The following is a 17,887-nucleotide window of genomic DNA, read 5'->3' as shown; positions in this document are numbered from 1 at the left end:
GAGACAGAGAGAATGGAAACTCTTGATCTACCTTCTCTAGATCATTCATAGTGATATATACTTTTATCATGTTCCCTTTGATTCATCTCCTTTCTAAAGTAAATAACCTTAAACTTTTCGGCCTTCATATGAGTTTTCCCAAGCCCTTCATCATTCTCATCACACTATTCTTCATTCCCTCTAATTCTGCATTTATTTCTGTTAACTAGGATAACCAGTACAGCACACCGTATTCCAGGTGAGGCTGCACCATTTATTTATATAATGGCATTATAATGTTTTCCATATTAATCTCCATCCTAGACACAATGCACCCTGTGTCCTTTTGACCACAGCAGCTAATGCAGATGTGCCTGACTTCCAGTGACAAACTCTCTGGGGCAAGGACCTGCCTTTTATAGCCCCCAACTCCGGGAAGCACTTACGTTTGTGAGGAACTTTACACCCAGTGGTCTGACTCCTGAAGGCACTCCGGCACATGCTCAACTTGAACAGCAAGAGCAGTCCCACTGCAACCAAATTGGCCCACTGAGTGCTGAAGTCTCTGGCTCTTCACATTTTGCCTGGAAGGGGACAGCCCGCCCCCCGGAGCTACCGAAATAACGACGCGTTCACATTATTCTCGCTTAGCCTCGGAACAGCCCCGTGCAGTCTGGTGCAAGGGGCGCAGGGGCAGCGGCTGGGGTTTCTTAACAAAGGTGACACGCTTCCCTGTGGATGGCACCGCTGGGCATGGGGAGACCGCTCCCTAACCCCCTGTCTGTCTCTCCTCCCCCGCAGCGTGCGCCCTAGCCGAAGGGGTTAACTCACTGAGCACGGGGCCGGGAGGGGGCGTTCAATAGACACCACCGGAGCGGGCCCTTGTCACTGAATGCCAGGCCGGCGGGGGGAGCAGGAGCGCCAGGCAGCCTTGCGAGCGCTACCCCGGCGGCGCGCGGAGAGGACGGGCTGGGAGCCGAGCGCGGGGCCAACCTGCTGCGGAAACTCGCTCTCCTCCCCGGCGGCGCTTGCCAGGCTAGCCCAGCTCCTAGGTGCCCTCAGAGGAGCCCTGCTCTGCGCTCAGGTAAGGCGCCGCCTGAGCAGCCCACGCGGGAGACGAGGAGCTGGGGGCGCACTGCGCACGGCTCGCCGGGGGCTGGTGGGGTGAGTGCGTGCGTGGGGCACAGTCCTGCGGGGGCTGCTGGTGAATTGCTCTGTGGGCGCCAGAGGCCGGGCAGACCGGGAGAGGGGATGGGATCTCAGGGCAGAACACGACTCTCGCGGGTTCGGGGCGCTGGGTTTCCCCGCTCCCCCTCTTCCGTGCGCAGGGGATGGGGGACTGCTTCAGTCTACCTGCTTTGCTTGGAAGCTGTCCGACGTTGGCAACGTTAATCAGAGCATGGGGGGAAGGTTGAGCAGAGAACTTTTCTGAGTTAATTGAAATACGAAGTAACCCGAACTGAAGTTGGCTAGATGGGTTTATTTTTAAAATCCTTCTGAGAATGGAATACATTGGAACTTCCCACGCTTAGTTTATAAACTGGTTCTGCCAGGGGCTTGGGGAAAAGTTGAATCCTGCCAGATTTTGGCCCCAGGCACATCATGGCACAACAGTGTCACCAACGCTGGATCTGGCACCTGGATCCTGCCGGATCTCCCATTTTTTGACCCAAATCTGAACACCCAGAGAACATGTTTAGCTGCTCCTAGCTACCTTAAAAACCCTGACCCTGTTGCATCCCAGTGCAGCAGCACCACAAAAGCATTTTTGTGGCCACAATATGTTGGTAAACATAAATGAATTCCTTGCAATGAAGGGTCAAATACAGTTGGGTGCTAATAGTGTGATTGGGAAGTTCATGGCCAAAACTCAGCCAGCTTTAGTCACTGGATACATGTTTTTGCAGCACTGTTGCACTATGATACATTGGGATCCGGATGATTGTGGTGGACTAAGAGAAACTGCATACATTTAGATGGTAAACTGGGGGGAGTAGGCAGCCAGCAGTTAGCCAGATCCAGCAGAGTACATATGCCAAATTAGAGTTGTTGGTAGCTTCCTTGTACCTGCGTGAGTGAAGGTCCAGATTGTTTTGGTAGAATAATGGAAGGTGGTACAGTTTCTGGGTTTGTGGAAAAATTGGGCAAGACCCAGCAGCATCCAGATTTCAGATCAGAGTTTTTGTGGGACTGTTGCATTCGGATACATCAGGTCTGGATTTTTAAGTTGCAGTCAGAACAGCTAAACCTGTTATCTGTTTAGATGATGCAGTTTGGGGGACTAGGGCCAAAAATTGTCAGGATGCAGGTGCTAGGTCTGTCATTTTGCAGTGCTGTTTCATCAGGGTCTGAGATTTTTTGGTGCGGTAGATAGGGCTACACTTAGTCTCTATTTTGATAATACAATATGGGGGTTGTTTACAAAAACTGGCAGGATCCAGGTAAATCCCATTTTTATCTTTTTTCCCTGGTTCTTTTACCTGTTAGATCTCTCTCACAGATATTTCTGGTGGGACATGAAGTCATTTGAAAATTAATTTTAAAACCAAATCAGATAATTGCAAGAATGTTGGTACTTGGGCTATGTTATTTTAGAGAACAGACGCTTGAGTGTGATGCAGTGTTAATTGTTACATTATTTTAATGTCTGTTACTTCAGCTGGGGAAAGATAAAACTGATTAAGACATTGCTAAATCTCAGCCACTTCCTCATAATCTAACAAGGGCTCCATCTTGCCTTCCTTATTCTTCAGTGGAAGTCTTACCCTAGTAAGGAGTGTGGGATATGGCCCCATAGCTGGTTATTCTTAGCTTTTTAACAGTAAAAGGTGCTAAACATTGGGTTTCTTTCTTTCTTTCTTTCAAGATTCATGATGTTGACAGTTATGTTCTTGGCTGCTTTCACTCTTACTACAATAAATTCACAGGAAACTGAAGAAACTATAACATACACGGTAAGGTTTAATAGACTTTGAGATATTTATTGCTTAGCAGGGATTCTTTTCTAAATAACCCTCAACAGAGAAACCATAGTTCTTTGCCAATATAGAATGTTCAGTTCAAAGTTCTTTGACTTTGTATTTTAATTTTAGACTAAGGTGCTTCTCAAGTGAAACCAAGTTTCAGACTTTGAACTTGTTGGTGATACCTTCTGTTTTGAAAGGTTTATTTAGGTACTGAATTAGAGGAACTGAACAAAATTATAAGATGAGGCTTTTTCCCTACCTTTCAGAAAGATTTGAACCCTCCGGAAGCATTTTTGTTTTGTTTTATGGATGCAAAAAATAGACTGGAAAATCATAAATGTACAAAGTAAATGTTATCCATAACAGAAAAGGGTATGACATATTGTTATATGCAATTCCAAGTTCTGTGAAGTAAGATGCCCAAGCATCTTCAAAATTACAGAAATACTGTATATGACTTATTTAAAACAAATGTATTAAATTAATTATAAATATATGAAACATCATATATGTCAGCTACTAGTCAAAATGTGTTGCTCCATTTCTTCTAGGAGATTTCAAGGTGTTTTAACAAAATATAAGTACTTTGTAACTGTAGTCTTAAAATTCAATGCTGTGTGTAAATTATGACATTTTCTAGCTGGTAAATCGTCAGTGTCAAGAATAGTTTTGAACAATTATTTGTGTGGCTATGACCAGCTGCTAATAAAATATTGGAAATATGTTCTACTCACACCCTAAAATGGATGTGATAAGAATAGAGGGGCAGGGCTGTCTCCTTTATGTAAGTTACTTTTTCATCTATGTTTGCTCATTTACTTTTGTAATGAATATCACTGGCAGAGTAATGTTTACATTGGCTTGGATCATGAAAAAAAAAAAATTTCATATTTGACCCCTATTACAAACACAGGCCCTGATCCTGAAACTTATTTTATGTAGGTGGACTGCTTTTCCTGCACCTAGCCCCACTGAAATCAGTGGGATTCCACACAAGCAAAGAAGGCTGTCCTTGTGGGACAAATTGTAGGATTTTGGCCAGAGGGCCTGATATGCAATTGTTGCTCACATAAGTAGTCTCACTGAAGTCAGGGGACTGCTCACTGGAGTAAGTGCTGCAGAATCGGTCTATATGTTATAATTACTTATGTTACAGCAAAAAGCAATTTATAAAATGTTTTAACATAGGGCCTTAAAAGTGAGATTATGCCTAGTACACAGGCTCATTTTCCATTTTTTATTATGTATTCCCTAAAAAAAAAAATCTAGCATTCTTCCAGTAACTTGCCTAGTTTCGTTTAGACCTACCATAAAATTTTCAAAAGCCTCTAAGTGATGTAGGCTGCTAAGTGCTATTTTCCAAAGTGGCTTTAGAACTTAGAAGCCCAAACCTCATAGAATGTCAGTGGAACTTAGGCTTTAAGTGCCTAACTCACTTTTAAAAACAGGATTTAGTTGCTTTTGAAAATTGTACCCCTATTACACTAATATTTTTGATACATGTACTATATGCATTTAGGGCCAAATCTTGGTTCCACTGAAGTAAATGGCAAAATTCCCATTGACTTTGATGGGAGCAGATTTGGCTCATTAGTATTAAGTGCACATTACTTCTGTTGTGCATTAGCAGGAATTGGGTGATTCAGTAAATACATGAATTTGCTTGTTTTCCTTTGGGCTTGGGTTTTCATAGCTACAGTAACTTTTGTGGTGTCAACTCAGCATGCAGTCATTCCTTTAGAGAGCTAGAATTATATTACAATTAGCTGTCCTCTTACCCCCTCCTAACACTAGAGGCTTTTCCCTCCAGCTCACTGCTACATTTGGCAGATCACTGATGTCACCTGTGAATAAACAAAATGTTGTTGTTTCTACTGCTGATTCAATCTCTATTAGTAACAAGTTTCTCAGAACAACTTCAGCATAATACATTGAGCAATATGGATATCAACACTCTGGGTCAAATTTATCCCTGATGTAGCTCCACTAAAGCCAAGGAGATACAGCAAGAACTAATTTGGCTCACTGTGACTAGCTGATTTATTGAGTCAACTCCTTTTCTGCAACACTATGAGAAATAATATATCAAGCAGGACAGACAACACGTACTATATCTTAGTTTATCTATTGATGTTTTACATCTGTATTCTTGTGCACTTCAACAGCACTATGGTGCTCAGTCAGTTTCCACTAATTGTCATTTGAGATGATAATTAAGCCTCTCAAAAATTAGATCTTGTGTTCTAGAAAATGAATACTTTGGGGCAGAGAGAAGGTGAAGATGCCCTTCTAAAAAGTCTTTCTCACTTTTGTAGTCCATACTGATGTGAATAGATACATGGATTTCATGTTTTGTCTCATTTGAACCCTGCAAAGTCTTACTCACATGAGTAGTCCCAGTGTTGCAACTCACAATTTTATCATGAGTCTCACAATACCTGCTGTTTTTCCTAAAGCCCAAGCTCCTGGATTCATATGATTATGTGAGAATCTCAACTTTCTTCTTTAAAAAAAGAAAGTAAGTTTCTAGCCCTCCTGGCTGTAGAGAAAAGCTTAAGAATGTAAACCTTAATGGCTTAAAATCAAGAAGGCAAATAAAAAAGAGCCCACAATTTATTATTTTTTAAAATCTCATGATTTGGGGCATGACTCATTATTTTTAAGATGGCAATACTCTAGTGACATTGACATCCACAGGACTACTCATGTGAATAAGGCTTGGCAGGATCAAGGTCTAGAACTGGAGTGTCATCTACACCAGTGCTTTTCAAGCTATCTGATGTGGGGAACCAGCAATTTTTGTTTCCAATGTGCGCGCAGACTGGCAGCCGATGGCTTGCAGACCAGCACCAGTCCACGGACCACCACTTTGAGTAGCGCTGATCTACACTTTATGAGTCAAAGAACTTAGGGTCTGGTCCTGCGAGATCTTGAGAGCCTTCTGCAATTATTGACTTCCCTGGGAACAGAGGATGCTCATCTCTCTGGAGGCACTGAGCGCCTTAAAAGATCAGGCCCTAAATTTGTCAATTTAGAATAGACATTAGGCCAACATTTAGGAAAGGATTATTCATTTCCTGTTATAAACTACTTCTTAGTTTTGTTACACAGTAGTATTGCACTGAGATCTATTTTCCTGATATTATGAAAAATATATAACCACCCTGGTTATTGTTTGTTCAGAACACAATTTTCTGTAGCAACAACAAATGCATGAAGTATTTAAAAATATTAATTCATCAGTCATTTTTCTGCATCTCTTTTCTACATAGCAATGTACAGATGGCTATGAATGGGATCCTGTCAGGCAACGGTGCAAAGGTATAGTAAATCTTTATAAGTGAAAGACTTATTAATGGTATTTTTAGTCCTTTCTCTTGAGTTATCTTCTACATCCATGTTTTGATGTTTTGGACAATACACGTGTACTTGCATGCCTTGTTACATTGCTTGTGTTAATGTCTGTTAAGGTCCCATTTTAAAACATGACTTGTGTTGTTGCTAACCACAGATATTGATGAATGTGAAATTGTCCCAGATGCATGCAAAGGTGGGATGAAATGTGTTAACCACTATGGAGGATACCTCTGTCTACCTAGAACAGCTCAAATTATTGTAAATAATGGACGAGAAGACACAGCTGCTGAATCCACTGGTGGACGAAACAATGTCATTCGACGGACCCCTGCTGATCCACATCGACCACCTCCAAATCCAACTCACCGAATACAGTGTGCAACTGGGTATGAGCAAAGCGAGCAAAATGTATGCCAAGGTAAGCAACTGCCTTCTGTTAAGCTTTTCAATCATGCTCAAAGTGAATGACAGAAAATCATACGTATGCAGAATGACAGCAGGGGAGTTTTGTCCTTGCCAGCAATTCCATTGCTGCATCCTAGTATAGTACACATATATAAATGACAAATTTTAAAGAACATCCTAAGGAAATATATTTCACTGTCATAGCTCAAGGTAACAATATTTGTGATTTCCTGCAGCTTTACCAACTCTGGTCCTGCTTCTGCTCCCACTGATGTGAATGAGCAGAATCAGTCCTACTGTTTATACATCTTCGTGTAAAACTTAGATAAGCAAATTCAGTTGTATTAAGCATTTGGGGTTACATTAAATGTGTCGGAGATACACTGCATTGAAGAAAGTAGGAAACATAGTACCTGAAAAGTAAGGGGTATTCGTCCAGTTTCAGAGATAACCTTAAACTATATATTTTCTCTAATTAAAATTTGAATGCATGAAAGATTAATTGCACTATGAACTTTACCTTAGACTCAAACTATGATATAGAATGTTTAGATCACATATATTTAGATCACATTTGCATACAGTCTCTATTTGAAAGACTAGGAAACAAAGAGCTGAACAACTTGTGCTCTGATTTTAGAGGAGTAGATCTGCTGAGAGTCTGCCAGCTTACTTCCAATATGAAGGTTATCTAGCCTGTGAAACTATGGCAATGAACAAAATCCATATGAGTGCACATACACCATGCACAGTGCCACAATTCTCAGAGTATTAGCAATGTTAATGTTAATTCAAGAGTCAGACTTGCAACACTATTCTAAACTGAGATGGCTTCTCATTTGTTATTTGTTTAAATAGTTTACTTGAACATCTGTTATTTTTAGAAAGTATACGTTACGTTTATGAAAGAAAAGATGTTGGGCTAAATTCTGCCCTTGATTCATAAGCATGGTTTTCAAGCAAGTCAATAGGAAACTTGTGGAGAACTCAAAGTGCCCACTGAAACTTGGCCTGTTCATTTTTTCCATCCTCTGGCTTCAAAATCAATGTAATCATATAAAATAGTAGTAAAGTGGCTATAATCAGGGCAAGCTGTGTTACACAGCTGTAGTTCCTTTCTTCTTAGTATTCATTTATACAGTACCAACATCATTTACTTACTAATAAGCAGAAGCGTAGTTATTGTAATGGAAACTGGTTTTAGTTAGTACCATAAATCAGTATTTCAACAATCATGCTTCATCTGCCTGACCAGTGTATTTTATGTCTTTAATTTCAGAATTATGGTACATGCCACTGAACTTAATGTGACATTTGTTAACATTCATTTTGTTGAATTTCAATAAGTTATTTCAATTTAATGGATTATTTAATATATTTTATATATTATAGTATTCATAAGTAACTCTAAAATGTTTTAAATAGAAGTGTGTTTCCTGCTACATTCTTTTTAGGTTTACAATTATTTAAGGTGCCAGTAGGGAAGTGCTTAATTTTATGTAGTATTAATGCCTTACTGTGTTCTGAATATTTTGAATTTTGAACTGAATTTATAAAATTCATGGTATAATGAAGGATTAATTTCCTAGGGTTGAACAAAACATTCTAATTTCTTATACCAGCATTTTTTGAGAGGAAGGGTGCTTGTGGTATTAAAGCTTCTTTGGCTTCCAGAAAGCTTTTCAATTAAAGATAAAATCAGTTTTGTAAAGGCTTTGGTTAACTATAACAATAATTAACTAACTGTGGCTAAAATCTTAACTTTGGCTAATCATGCTGGAGAAGCAGAATGTATGAACTAAGGATGAAATCTTAGCTCCATTAAAGTCAGTGGATGAATGAATGAATGAATCCCAGTTGCAAAATGGTTAATAGTCACTATGTTTGAAAGAAAGGTTAAGAGGTTTTGGAGGATTTAAAGTACACACACAACTTGGATACTTTCATGCATTGCAATGCTGAAAAGATCTTATAAATGATATTGTTGATCACCAGTGGCCCCACTGAAGATTTACTTGTTGTTAAAAATTCTTATTTCATATGACAATCACAGGAAGGGGAATCTGACTTCCGTACATACAGGGCTTGTCTACATGGCATAGAAAAGTGCTCTACGGGGCAGGACATTAACTTGAATGCAGTACCTTTTAGAGCACACCAGCAGGGTCTACATGGGGAAGTTAGAGAACAACCCATTAGAGCTTTCTACAAAAAGGACCCTTGTAGCGTGCTTTGCCACACTGTGTAGATAAGCCCACAGTCACACTTCAGGATGTTTTATTGTTTAATTAATAAAAAAAATAGTCCAACTCCTTCTAATTGTTTGCAGATGTATGACATTTTCCTTCCAGTCCAACAACAATAAATAATATTTTACAACCAATGTGAAAGTTTGGGGACCTCTGTTTAAAACAATAGCATGCTCTGAGGAGCTGTATTACTGACATCATGTTGGAGTAAGAAGGGCCTTCTGTTTTAATACAAATGTCCACTCCCTTTTTAAACATTGCATAGCTATGGTATGATCATCCAAATACATTCACTTTGGTCTATAAATTTGGAATAAATGAGTATCTAAAGATTAATCACATTTGCATTCAATTTACTTCAATTTTCAACAAATCTTAGTCAACGGGTAAAGTTTAAAGATACACAATGGGCCCAGATTCTGTTTCTACTGACATGAAAGGCAAAAGTTTCATTGACTTCAAGCTCTTCCTACAATAATGCTGCGACTAATGTGACTTGCAAAAAAGAGAAATTTAGCTATTCATCTGTAATATTTCAGCCATTTTTGTTATTTAAAAGAAAAGACATGAAAATTATTAAGATATTTCACTTTGATTAGTATCTACTGTCCATATATGGTATAGTAAGTACTTCTCAGGTGGTTTTTGCAACATACAATCTACCATATTTATCCAAAAACCAAATCTCTATTCATAATGCATCCTACATCAGATACATAATACAAAATTGAAAAATAGTATGAATATATACTTATATGATAGGAAAGATTAGTCTTTTGCCTTAAGTCATATATTGCAAAGCAAAGACCTTTATATAAAATGCATACAGTAAAATTAGGTGTCTGATTTAAATTCAAAAACTCAGAAAATTCAGTTTAAAAATAATCAATTAGGTTTAAAATATGCCCTTAATTTGCTCCATTTTATCTGATTCATATAGACAACTTCCACTGACAAAACTGAGTTCACATTACTTCTAAAACAGCTCTCCCTGTTGCATTCAAATTGTTACTGAATTCCTGAGCTAAGTAGACAAACCTTTATTTAGCATGCTGACTGGTTTCTAAACTGCTCAGCTCTTCTCACACTGGTAAATGTGAGGGTTAGTGGGAGAACATCACCCAAAGAGGGAAGAAGCAGCAAGATTACTGAACAGAAATAGCAGAGGAAATAAATTTTTAAATAAACTTTGAGTTAACTAACGGCCACCGACATTTATTTATGATACGGGGGGAGAAACACATTAAAGTTTTCCCATTGATGTCAATGGGAGTTTTGCCATTAACTTTAGTAGGGCCAGGATTTCACCTCTACTGTATACAAGGAGTATACATATTTTACTTTTACTATATTGTTCAGATCACTGAGGACCTAATCTCATTGAATTCAATGGCAAAACTCCCAATGACTTTGATGGTGCAGGATCTGGCCTATACATAACTACTAGTTTTGGCTGGAATAGCGTGATGATCAAAATGTACCTTCACGCACAAATACACTGCTATGTTTGAGAAGGAAAAAATACATTTTGTACCATCCTATCATGAAAGCTCCACAAGCAGCTCAGTAAACAAACTATTATTTTGCTCTCCAACCTGCCTGTAACCTTTGGTATTATGTACAAAATGTGTTTTTGTAGTAGTGTGGAACAAGCCCTGATTATATGAAAGAGTACCGTGTGTGTTCAAAATACTTATATTTCATCACTAAAAGTATCCTCTATAGCATGCAAGTATTTTATGTGTTCCATCATTATTTGCAGCCTAGTATACAATTGGTCTTGTAAAAGGTGCATTTGAGTTTGTGCATTTTGTTTTTTTCTAAACTGATACAGTTAGCTTCTATTTTCTGCATAGCCTCTTTTTGTGTTTTTTCTGGTAACAGCCTACATAATTATCTACCACATTCAATCCAGGATTTTACCTAGAGAAGTAGAATTAGTGCTAATTAATGTCACAATCCCTGGGCCAATTTGTTTGTTGTTTTTTCCACACAGAGATTAGTTTACATTATGGACATTAATTACACATTATGGTCTTGACTCAGCAAAGCACTTAACCAGTTGCTTAGCTTTGGCTTCAGTGGAACTTAAGCATGTGTTTACTGAATTAGGGCCGATGTTAAGACACCTTTGTGATGCTTTGGTGTTCAAGCCAGACCAGTAAGGGGTTGTGTCACTGCCTGTGCTACTGTGGCTTACAGCCCTAACACCAACAGCCAGCATATAAACATGCAGGTCACACCCTGGCTTCCACCCCCCAGTTACTCTTTGCAGGGTGACCCCAACGCCCACATAGTCCCAAATTTCCCCAAACCATCTGCCCTGTAGTGTCCAGCCCTCTTGCTGAACACTTACGGATGTTATTAGGTTCGCTGCTTCTTTAAAGAGACAGTGCCCAGCAGCTTATTACCTTAACTGGAGTTAACAAACACTCCATTTTAATCAAAGTATTGGATTGTTTTCTAGTAAAAGTAAAACAAGTTTATTAAACAAAAAGTCATTGGTTTAAGTGATACCAAGTATAAGGAATAAAGGTAGAAAGGGTTACAAGCAAACAAAAATAAAAATATGCTTCTAAGTCTCTAAAACCTAATTTAACAAACTAGAATCTCTTTTTTCAAAGTGTATCTCACCAAGTGTCTTCTCCAGAATCTCTGGTCAGGACCCTTCCCAGAGCTCAAAGTGGTCAGTCCCTTGTCTTCTCAGGTGAAGGGGTTCTGTCCCCCTCTCTCTATAGTGGTAAATTTTCAAAATGTATTCTTCTGAAGGGTATCGCCAGATAAAGTTCTGTTTCCCTCCTGGTTGTAGACACCATGTTGTCTGGTGTAGACGCTATGCTGGTTCCTCCCCTTCTGGTGCTTTTTCCAATGCAAATGATGTCTTCCTGCAACCTCCAATACAAATGAGTATCACATAGACTTTGGTCATACTTGGTTTGAGGTGTTGGCCTCTTTCTTCTGTCTGGGGAAAAACAGTTTATCAAAGTCCCTGACACTCCTGGTTTAAACACACACATTTTAGTCACATGTTTCCAACACCGCTATAAAGTTCTTTGTGGGTTTGCCATACATACGTGACACAAGAATATTAATGATCAGTGAGTTACTAGTTTTCTAATGGTATATTACATGCCACTTTTGAGGTAAATATCATGGCAACCGTGTGCCAGCTGGCAATGGGGTGGATCTAGGAGTCATAAACTTCTTGTTCCCCTTAGCCCATCCTCTGGGGTCGGGTCATCCTGCAAGCATCTTGCTATCTTTGTCTGTCCAAGGCAGACCTAAGGTCCATCCATTGCTTCCTAGGCTTTCTTCAGGGTCTCTTTCCTGCCAACATCTCCTTCCATACTGTCTTCACCAGGCCCTCTTCATTCATCCTCAGTATGTGTCTGAACCAGCGAAATCACACTTCCTGGATTTTGTCAGTCACGGAATAACTTTGACTTCTATCCTAATGCTTTCATTTCAAAACCTGTCTCTTTGTGTAACTTGCATTGTGAGAAGATATCTTGAACACCTGTAGGCCATCTCTCTACCAGCCATGCTTTTACACCATACAGCATGGTGGGGTGCACCATTGTATTATACGGTTGGGCTTTCAGTCTCAGTGTCATACACAACACCTGAGGTGTTATTCAGCACTATTCCAGCACTCCCCAGTCTGGACTGTCTCACATTCAAGCTCACTATCTTCCATAAACCAGCCACCAGAGTACTTGAACAGATCAGTTTGGTGTAGACATGCTCCATTAATCTCTACATCCAGTTTCCCTGTGGCACTTCTGCTGACCCACATTACCTCACTCTTAGTCATGTTCATCCCATGCCTGTTTAGCTGGCCATACCACTGGTATAATTTTTCCTATATTAAGAAGCCATTTATGAAATATTTTATTATTTATTAAAGGGGCACTATCAAGCAGTTAAAGATTAACATTTGACCACTGTTACATGAATAAAGCATTCATACTGACCTCTTAATTGGAAAAGTTGACAACCTTAACTGTAATGCTGTTGTTGTTCTAGTAAGAGTTATTACACTTTTCTGCTGACATCAGTAAAAGACTATACTTGCTCACTTACATGGTGAAAAGGTAATAAAAATTGTTGTAATACCCTTTTATTGACATCAGTGAACAGGAATGGCCTTTTAATGACAGTAGTGATTTAGCATTTCTAAAGCATGTTCAAAGCATCTTTGGAGAATCCTCCTCCCTTTGCTGTGAAATTAATATACCATCATGGTATAATCTTCTACCCTCCAGCAAGGAACTACAATAACTCCTTCATAGAGCCAAAACAAATATTTTTATTTGGTTCACTTCAAATGGTTCCTTTTTGCCTCCATTTCTATAAAAGCTCTACATGCGGAACTCCCAATTGACTAAAGTGAGTTCCAGCTGACGGAGGGCTTGCAGATTTAGACCACTGATTATTTTGAAATACTAAACAAATTATACTTTTTCATATTTATAGATACAGGGTAACATTTTCAAAAGTGCTTAAGATACTTAAGATACTAAATTCCATTTTCAGAAGTGACTTGAGTGCATGGAAGCCTAAGTCTCACTGGAAGCCAAAGCCATGTCAGTATGGGCCAATCTTCCAGCTGTAATTGGCCTGTCACAACAGCCTCTTGTAAGGATTACTTCTGCTAAGGGCAGGAATAATCTTGCAAGAAATGAGGTAACTTGAGAAATGGGGCCAAGAGGCCCATATTTTAAAAAGAACTGACTATGGTCAAGCTCAGTTCTAAAGTCCTTCCAACCAACAAAGACCTTTTTTGGTAAAGAAAAAAACTTCTTTTAGAAAAAAGGCCTGGTTATTGATTTTAGAGACACAGTACAAAGTAAAGTCCCTTCATAAATGCCTTCAGTTCCTCAAACTGCTTATTCAGTCAAATTCATGATTAAAAATAAGCAAAACAAAAGTACAGGAATTCGTAGCAATCCATTAGGGAGAGGAAAAGTAGTTTTCCCCTAGCAGCAGATTTCCTAAGAGGCTGTGTGCCTTCATTATATTTGACAGTTGAAAATCAGATGTATGGAAAACCTGCAAATCAGGAACTGTGCAGACCTGAGAGAATCCACAGAAGGGTGCAACATTTTTGCCCCACTTGGACACATCTTCCCCCTTCCCACCAAGTACACATACATGACATAGGTGGCCTGAATTTGGGGCAGCAATATACAGCCCACACATAGGATGAATAGTCATGAAGTTATTGTTGTCAAGAAGAGCTTAAGTGGCTGTCGTATAGTCACTCTGAGATCATCTATTATATATTTTCTTTCCCTATTAACCAGAAAATCATTGCTTTGGAAAGAAAACAAAGAAAAATATTTGCCATAATTTGGTAATAAATGTCAACCTGAGCAAACACCTTACATGCTTAAGAGTCATGCTGTACCTTTTAGTTTATATTTTAACCTAACTAAAAATACAGTAGGGATTTTCAAATTATGGAGTTAAAAAATAATTAAGTATACCTGTAGTTATTATAAAATAGCTTTTGTACTCATTCACAGTTTTGTGTTTTGTTGCCATGTTGTTGATCTCAACTCATGTTAAAGGTGGTTCTGTTGTAAGTATAGTGGGGAAGTGTTTAATTTTTGTTATGTATGATTATATGGTAAAATGTGTACATTTGAAGCTGAAAAAAGATACTAAAAAAATGTGTTACAGATTTATCTTGTAAAGTTATAGTGCCAACAAAAGAAAAGATTCTTGAGACATACAAGAGAATTAGGCCTTCCCTGGCATAATGCATTCCAAGGAGCTTTTAATTAAGCATTTTTTAGTACTAAAAGTTCACTAGAGCTGTTTTTATTGCTGTTTTGAATAAGTAACCTTACCCCATAGGAAATGTCATCATATTCAGCAAACTACCAGTACTTGGAAATATGGTCTGATAACTAAGTTTTGTGGCTGGAAATTAGCTGTTTGGCATTCTCTTCTTTTACATTTATTTTTCCTCATTTTCAAATCTATATAGGGTTTTTGGAAGGGACGTCCAGTATTTGTTTGCCCAAGTATGACAGTGTGGCCATAGACTGCCCTCAGTATACACCGAAAATTCTCATTAATAATGGGAATTAAATGTGGGAGTAAGAAAAGTGTGTGCCCCTTAGACAAGAAATGTTAAAACAGTTGCTTTGCATTTCAGGGCTTCCCAAAGTTATCTGTATTACAACAGAAGGCTCCCTGAATGAGTGAAATTCAGCCTGTACAGTGATACCATCTGAGCCTTTTGCACTACTTAAGACACATATAATGCAGGTCTCCAGTGCAAAGGACCTTGCAGGGGCCTTCTTTAGTAGGTGAATTTCATGTCTAATTCATGACGTGGTAATATATGATTTTAGCATGTCTGACACTACACTTGATGGTGTTATCCAGTGACTGAACAGATGCTGTTTGCAGTATCCTGAATACAGACTGAGCTTATTCAAGGTTTTTTGTGTGGGTGATGTGCATGCCTGGGTCAGAGGAGAATTCCTGTTAAAACTAGTTAACTGTTAATGTGTTCAGTCAAGTTTCAATGGATAGTAGCAGCAGTGAGGAGTATCTTGAAGTGAAGGTTGTAAGCTTGGATGATCTCAGGAATGTGCACTGTAGTCTGTAACCAAAGTCTTTAATCTGCGTTTTCAAAAGTAGTCAACAAGTGACCACCCATACATTTATTGAAGGCCACCTCCTCAAAAACAGGAACTGAACTGTTTATTATATTTGAATAAACAAATTAGTCCTTCATACACAGTGATACAATTCATTTTTTAAATTAATTAACATATTTCTTTTGCCTATCAGCAGCTATAAATCAGATTCATACAAAAAAGCTCAATAAGATTGATGGAAACACTATTGCAGAACAACTGGTGTTAATATAAAGAGCATTTTAGCCCCATTTGCAGGTTCCAGTCCAATAGTTCAAAACTAGAAGACTTACAGAAGTCTAAAAAAATTGGAGGGGAGAAATGGAAGGCACAATGCCAAAAAACCAAGCGGCAGAATGAATAGCTAATTGCTGCAGATTCCATACCACTAACAATTAACATGCAGTAGAGTCATTAGTGAGTCAATCTCATATTGGTCTATACTGACAGCAGTAGCATAACCTTAGAATGGAAAAGTTGATAGTTTTTTTTAAACTAATCTTTTTTTTTAGATGTTCTCAAATAAGCCAATATTTAATAAAGGACACATGGAGAGAAAAGAAGACAGAGTGAGTGGACGCTATTAAGTGGGGTTTTCAATTGAGATAAAATAGCTCAAGCAAGCTAACTTGATGGGAAAAGGCACTTTTTCCCTAGTCTAAACAAGTCTTTGGGGGCAATTTGAACCTCTGGATGCTAAGAAGAAGCAATCAGAATGGAATATATTGATAGAAAGTAAATTATAGTTCATACGCTAGATTTTTTTCTGCAACTCCTTTGATATGGTATCTTCCTGTGTTTAACTGCCTGAAAACAGTAAATAGGATGATAAAGCTACCATATCTTGGCACATTTTATCCTCCACATTTTTAAAAAATTGATAAGCATTTATTTTCACCAAGTGTCTTAAAATACAGTGTGGCAAATTGCCAGCACTACTATGATGGGTCTTGCGCTTTGTCTTCTTGTGGGGGGGTTCAGGGCACCGTTTCTTGCCCCTGAACTGGGGGGTATTAACTGCCCCACTAGTGTCCTGGAGGAGGGGAGTGGAGAGGGAGGGACCCGGGCCCGCCCTGTACTCCGGGTCCCAGCCCAGGGGCCCTAGGGATAGCAGTAAACTGCTTGAACTAGCGGTTCCTTCCCCTGGACTACTTCCCTCTCCTGCCCTTCAGCTTGCGGGGCTTCCTGCCCTCCCTCTGCACAAACCAGGTGTCCCTTTACCTAGGGTCTTGGTCTTCTTAGCCTACCGCAGCACTTATCCAAACTCTCCTCTGCTTCCCTCCAAACTGCTCTCTGCTCCAACACCAAACCACTCTGCTTCAACTCCTCCTCTTATCTGATTGAAGCAGGGGGGGTTTATCAGGTGACTGGCTTCAGGTGCTTTAATTAATCTATAGCAAACTTTCTTCCCTCTACAGGGAACAAGGCTCCCTTCTGACACTCTCCTGTTGCCCTCTGGCCATGCTGTATCACATATCTTCCCCCCATCGCCCCACCCCCGCTCAACACCATGGGGTTGGGCTACTTGGGACGAGAGGCAGTGCTGTCGTGATAGGTCATCAGCATTGCCATGTTGGCTTCCGGGCCTATGCTGTACCCGGAAATGGAAGAGCTGCAGGGATAGGAACCATCTAGTCATGCTTGTGTTCTTCTCCTTGTTTCTGTGCATCCACTGGAGAGGGGCGTGGTCTGTCACGAGGGTAAACCGCCTCCCCCTAGGTAGTTACAGAGAGTCTCCATAGCCCATTTTACTACCAGACATTCCTTTTCAACGACGGCGTACTTTTGTTCCCTGGGGAGGAGTTTCAGGCTGAGGTACGAGATTGGGTGTTCCTCCTCCCCTACCATCTGCGAAAGGATGGCTCCTAGCCCTACCTCCAAGGCATCTGTTTGTCGGACGAATTCCTTCTCGAAGTCTGGGGCTATGAGTACTGGATGGCAGCAAAGGGCTGTCCTTAAATCTGCAAATGCTCCTTCTGCCGCATCAGTCCACTTTATTATCTCGGGGCCTCGAGCCTTTATCAAATCCGTCAATGGCCCTGCTCTTGTGGCTAAATGAGGGATGAATCTCTGGTAGTATCCTGCTATCACTTGACATGCTCTGACCTGCTTTTTGCGGACTGGTCGAGGCCAACCTTGTATCGCCTCCACTTTGTTCCATTGGGGTTTCACCAAACCCCTCCCAACTACATACCCGAGGTATCTGGCCTCAGCTAGTCCTATCACGCACTTGAGAGGGTTGGCAGTGAGGATGGCCTTCCGCAGGGCATCTAGC

The 17,887-nt window shown here is 39.8% G+C and overlaps 1 protein-coding gene across 3 annotated transcripts in view; it reads left to right on the top strand.

Moving 5' to 3' along the window:
- Positions 1-572: 572 nt before the first annotated feature.
- Positions 573-17,887, top strand: part of EFEMP1 (EGF containing fibulin extracellular matrix protein 1) — a 98,538-nt gene continuing 81,223 nt past the window's right edge. Inside the window, exons 1-4 of one of the 3 annotated variants that reach the window (XM_043543873.1) lie at positions 573-698; positions 2,846-2,933; positions 6,218-6,266; positions 6,457-6,720. In XM_043543873.1, coding sequence (XP_043399808.1) covers positions 2,850-2,933; positions 6,218-6,266; positions 6,457-6,720 — 397 coding nt within the window. In that variant the 5' untranslated portion in view covers positions 573-698; positions 2,846-2,849. Of the gene's footprint in view, positions 699-806; positions 1,144-2,845; positions 2,934-6,217; positions 6,267-6,456; positions 6,721-17,887 lie in introns of those variants that run through there. The other 2 variants (XM_027832209.3, XM_037895964.2) reach the window with 2 other exon arrangements.

This window comes from Chelonia mydas, chromosome 3 (genome assembly GCF_015237465.2).
Source record: "Chelonia mydas isolate rCheMyd1 chromosome 3, rCheMyd1.pri.v2, whole genome shotgun sequence".
NCBI classification, from domain to species: Eukaryota; Metazoa; Chordata; order Testudines; family Cheloniidae; genus Chelonia; species Chelonia mydas.
This window is presented reverse-complemented; position numbering and strand designations above follow the sequence as displayed.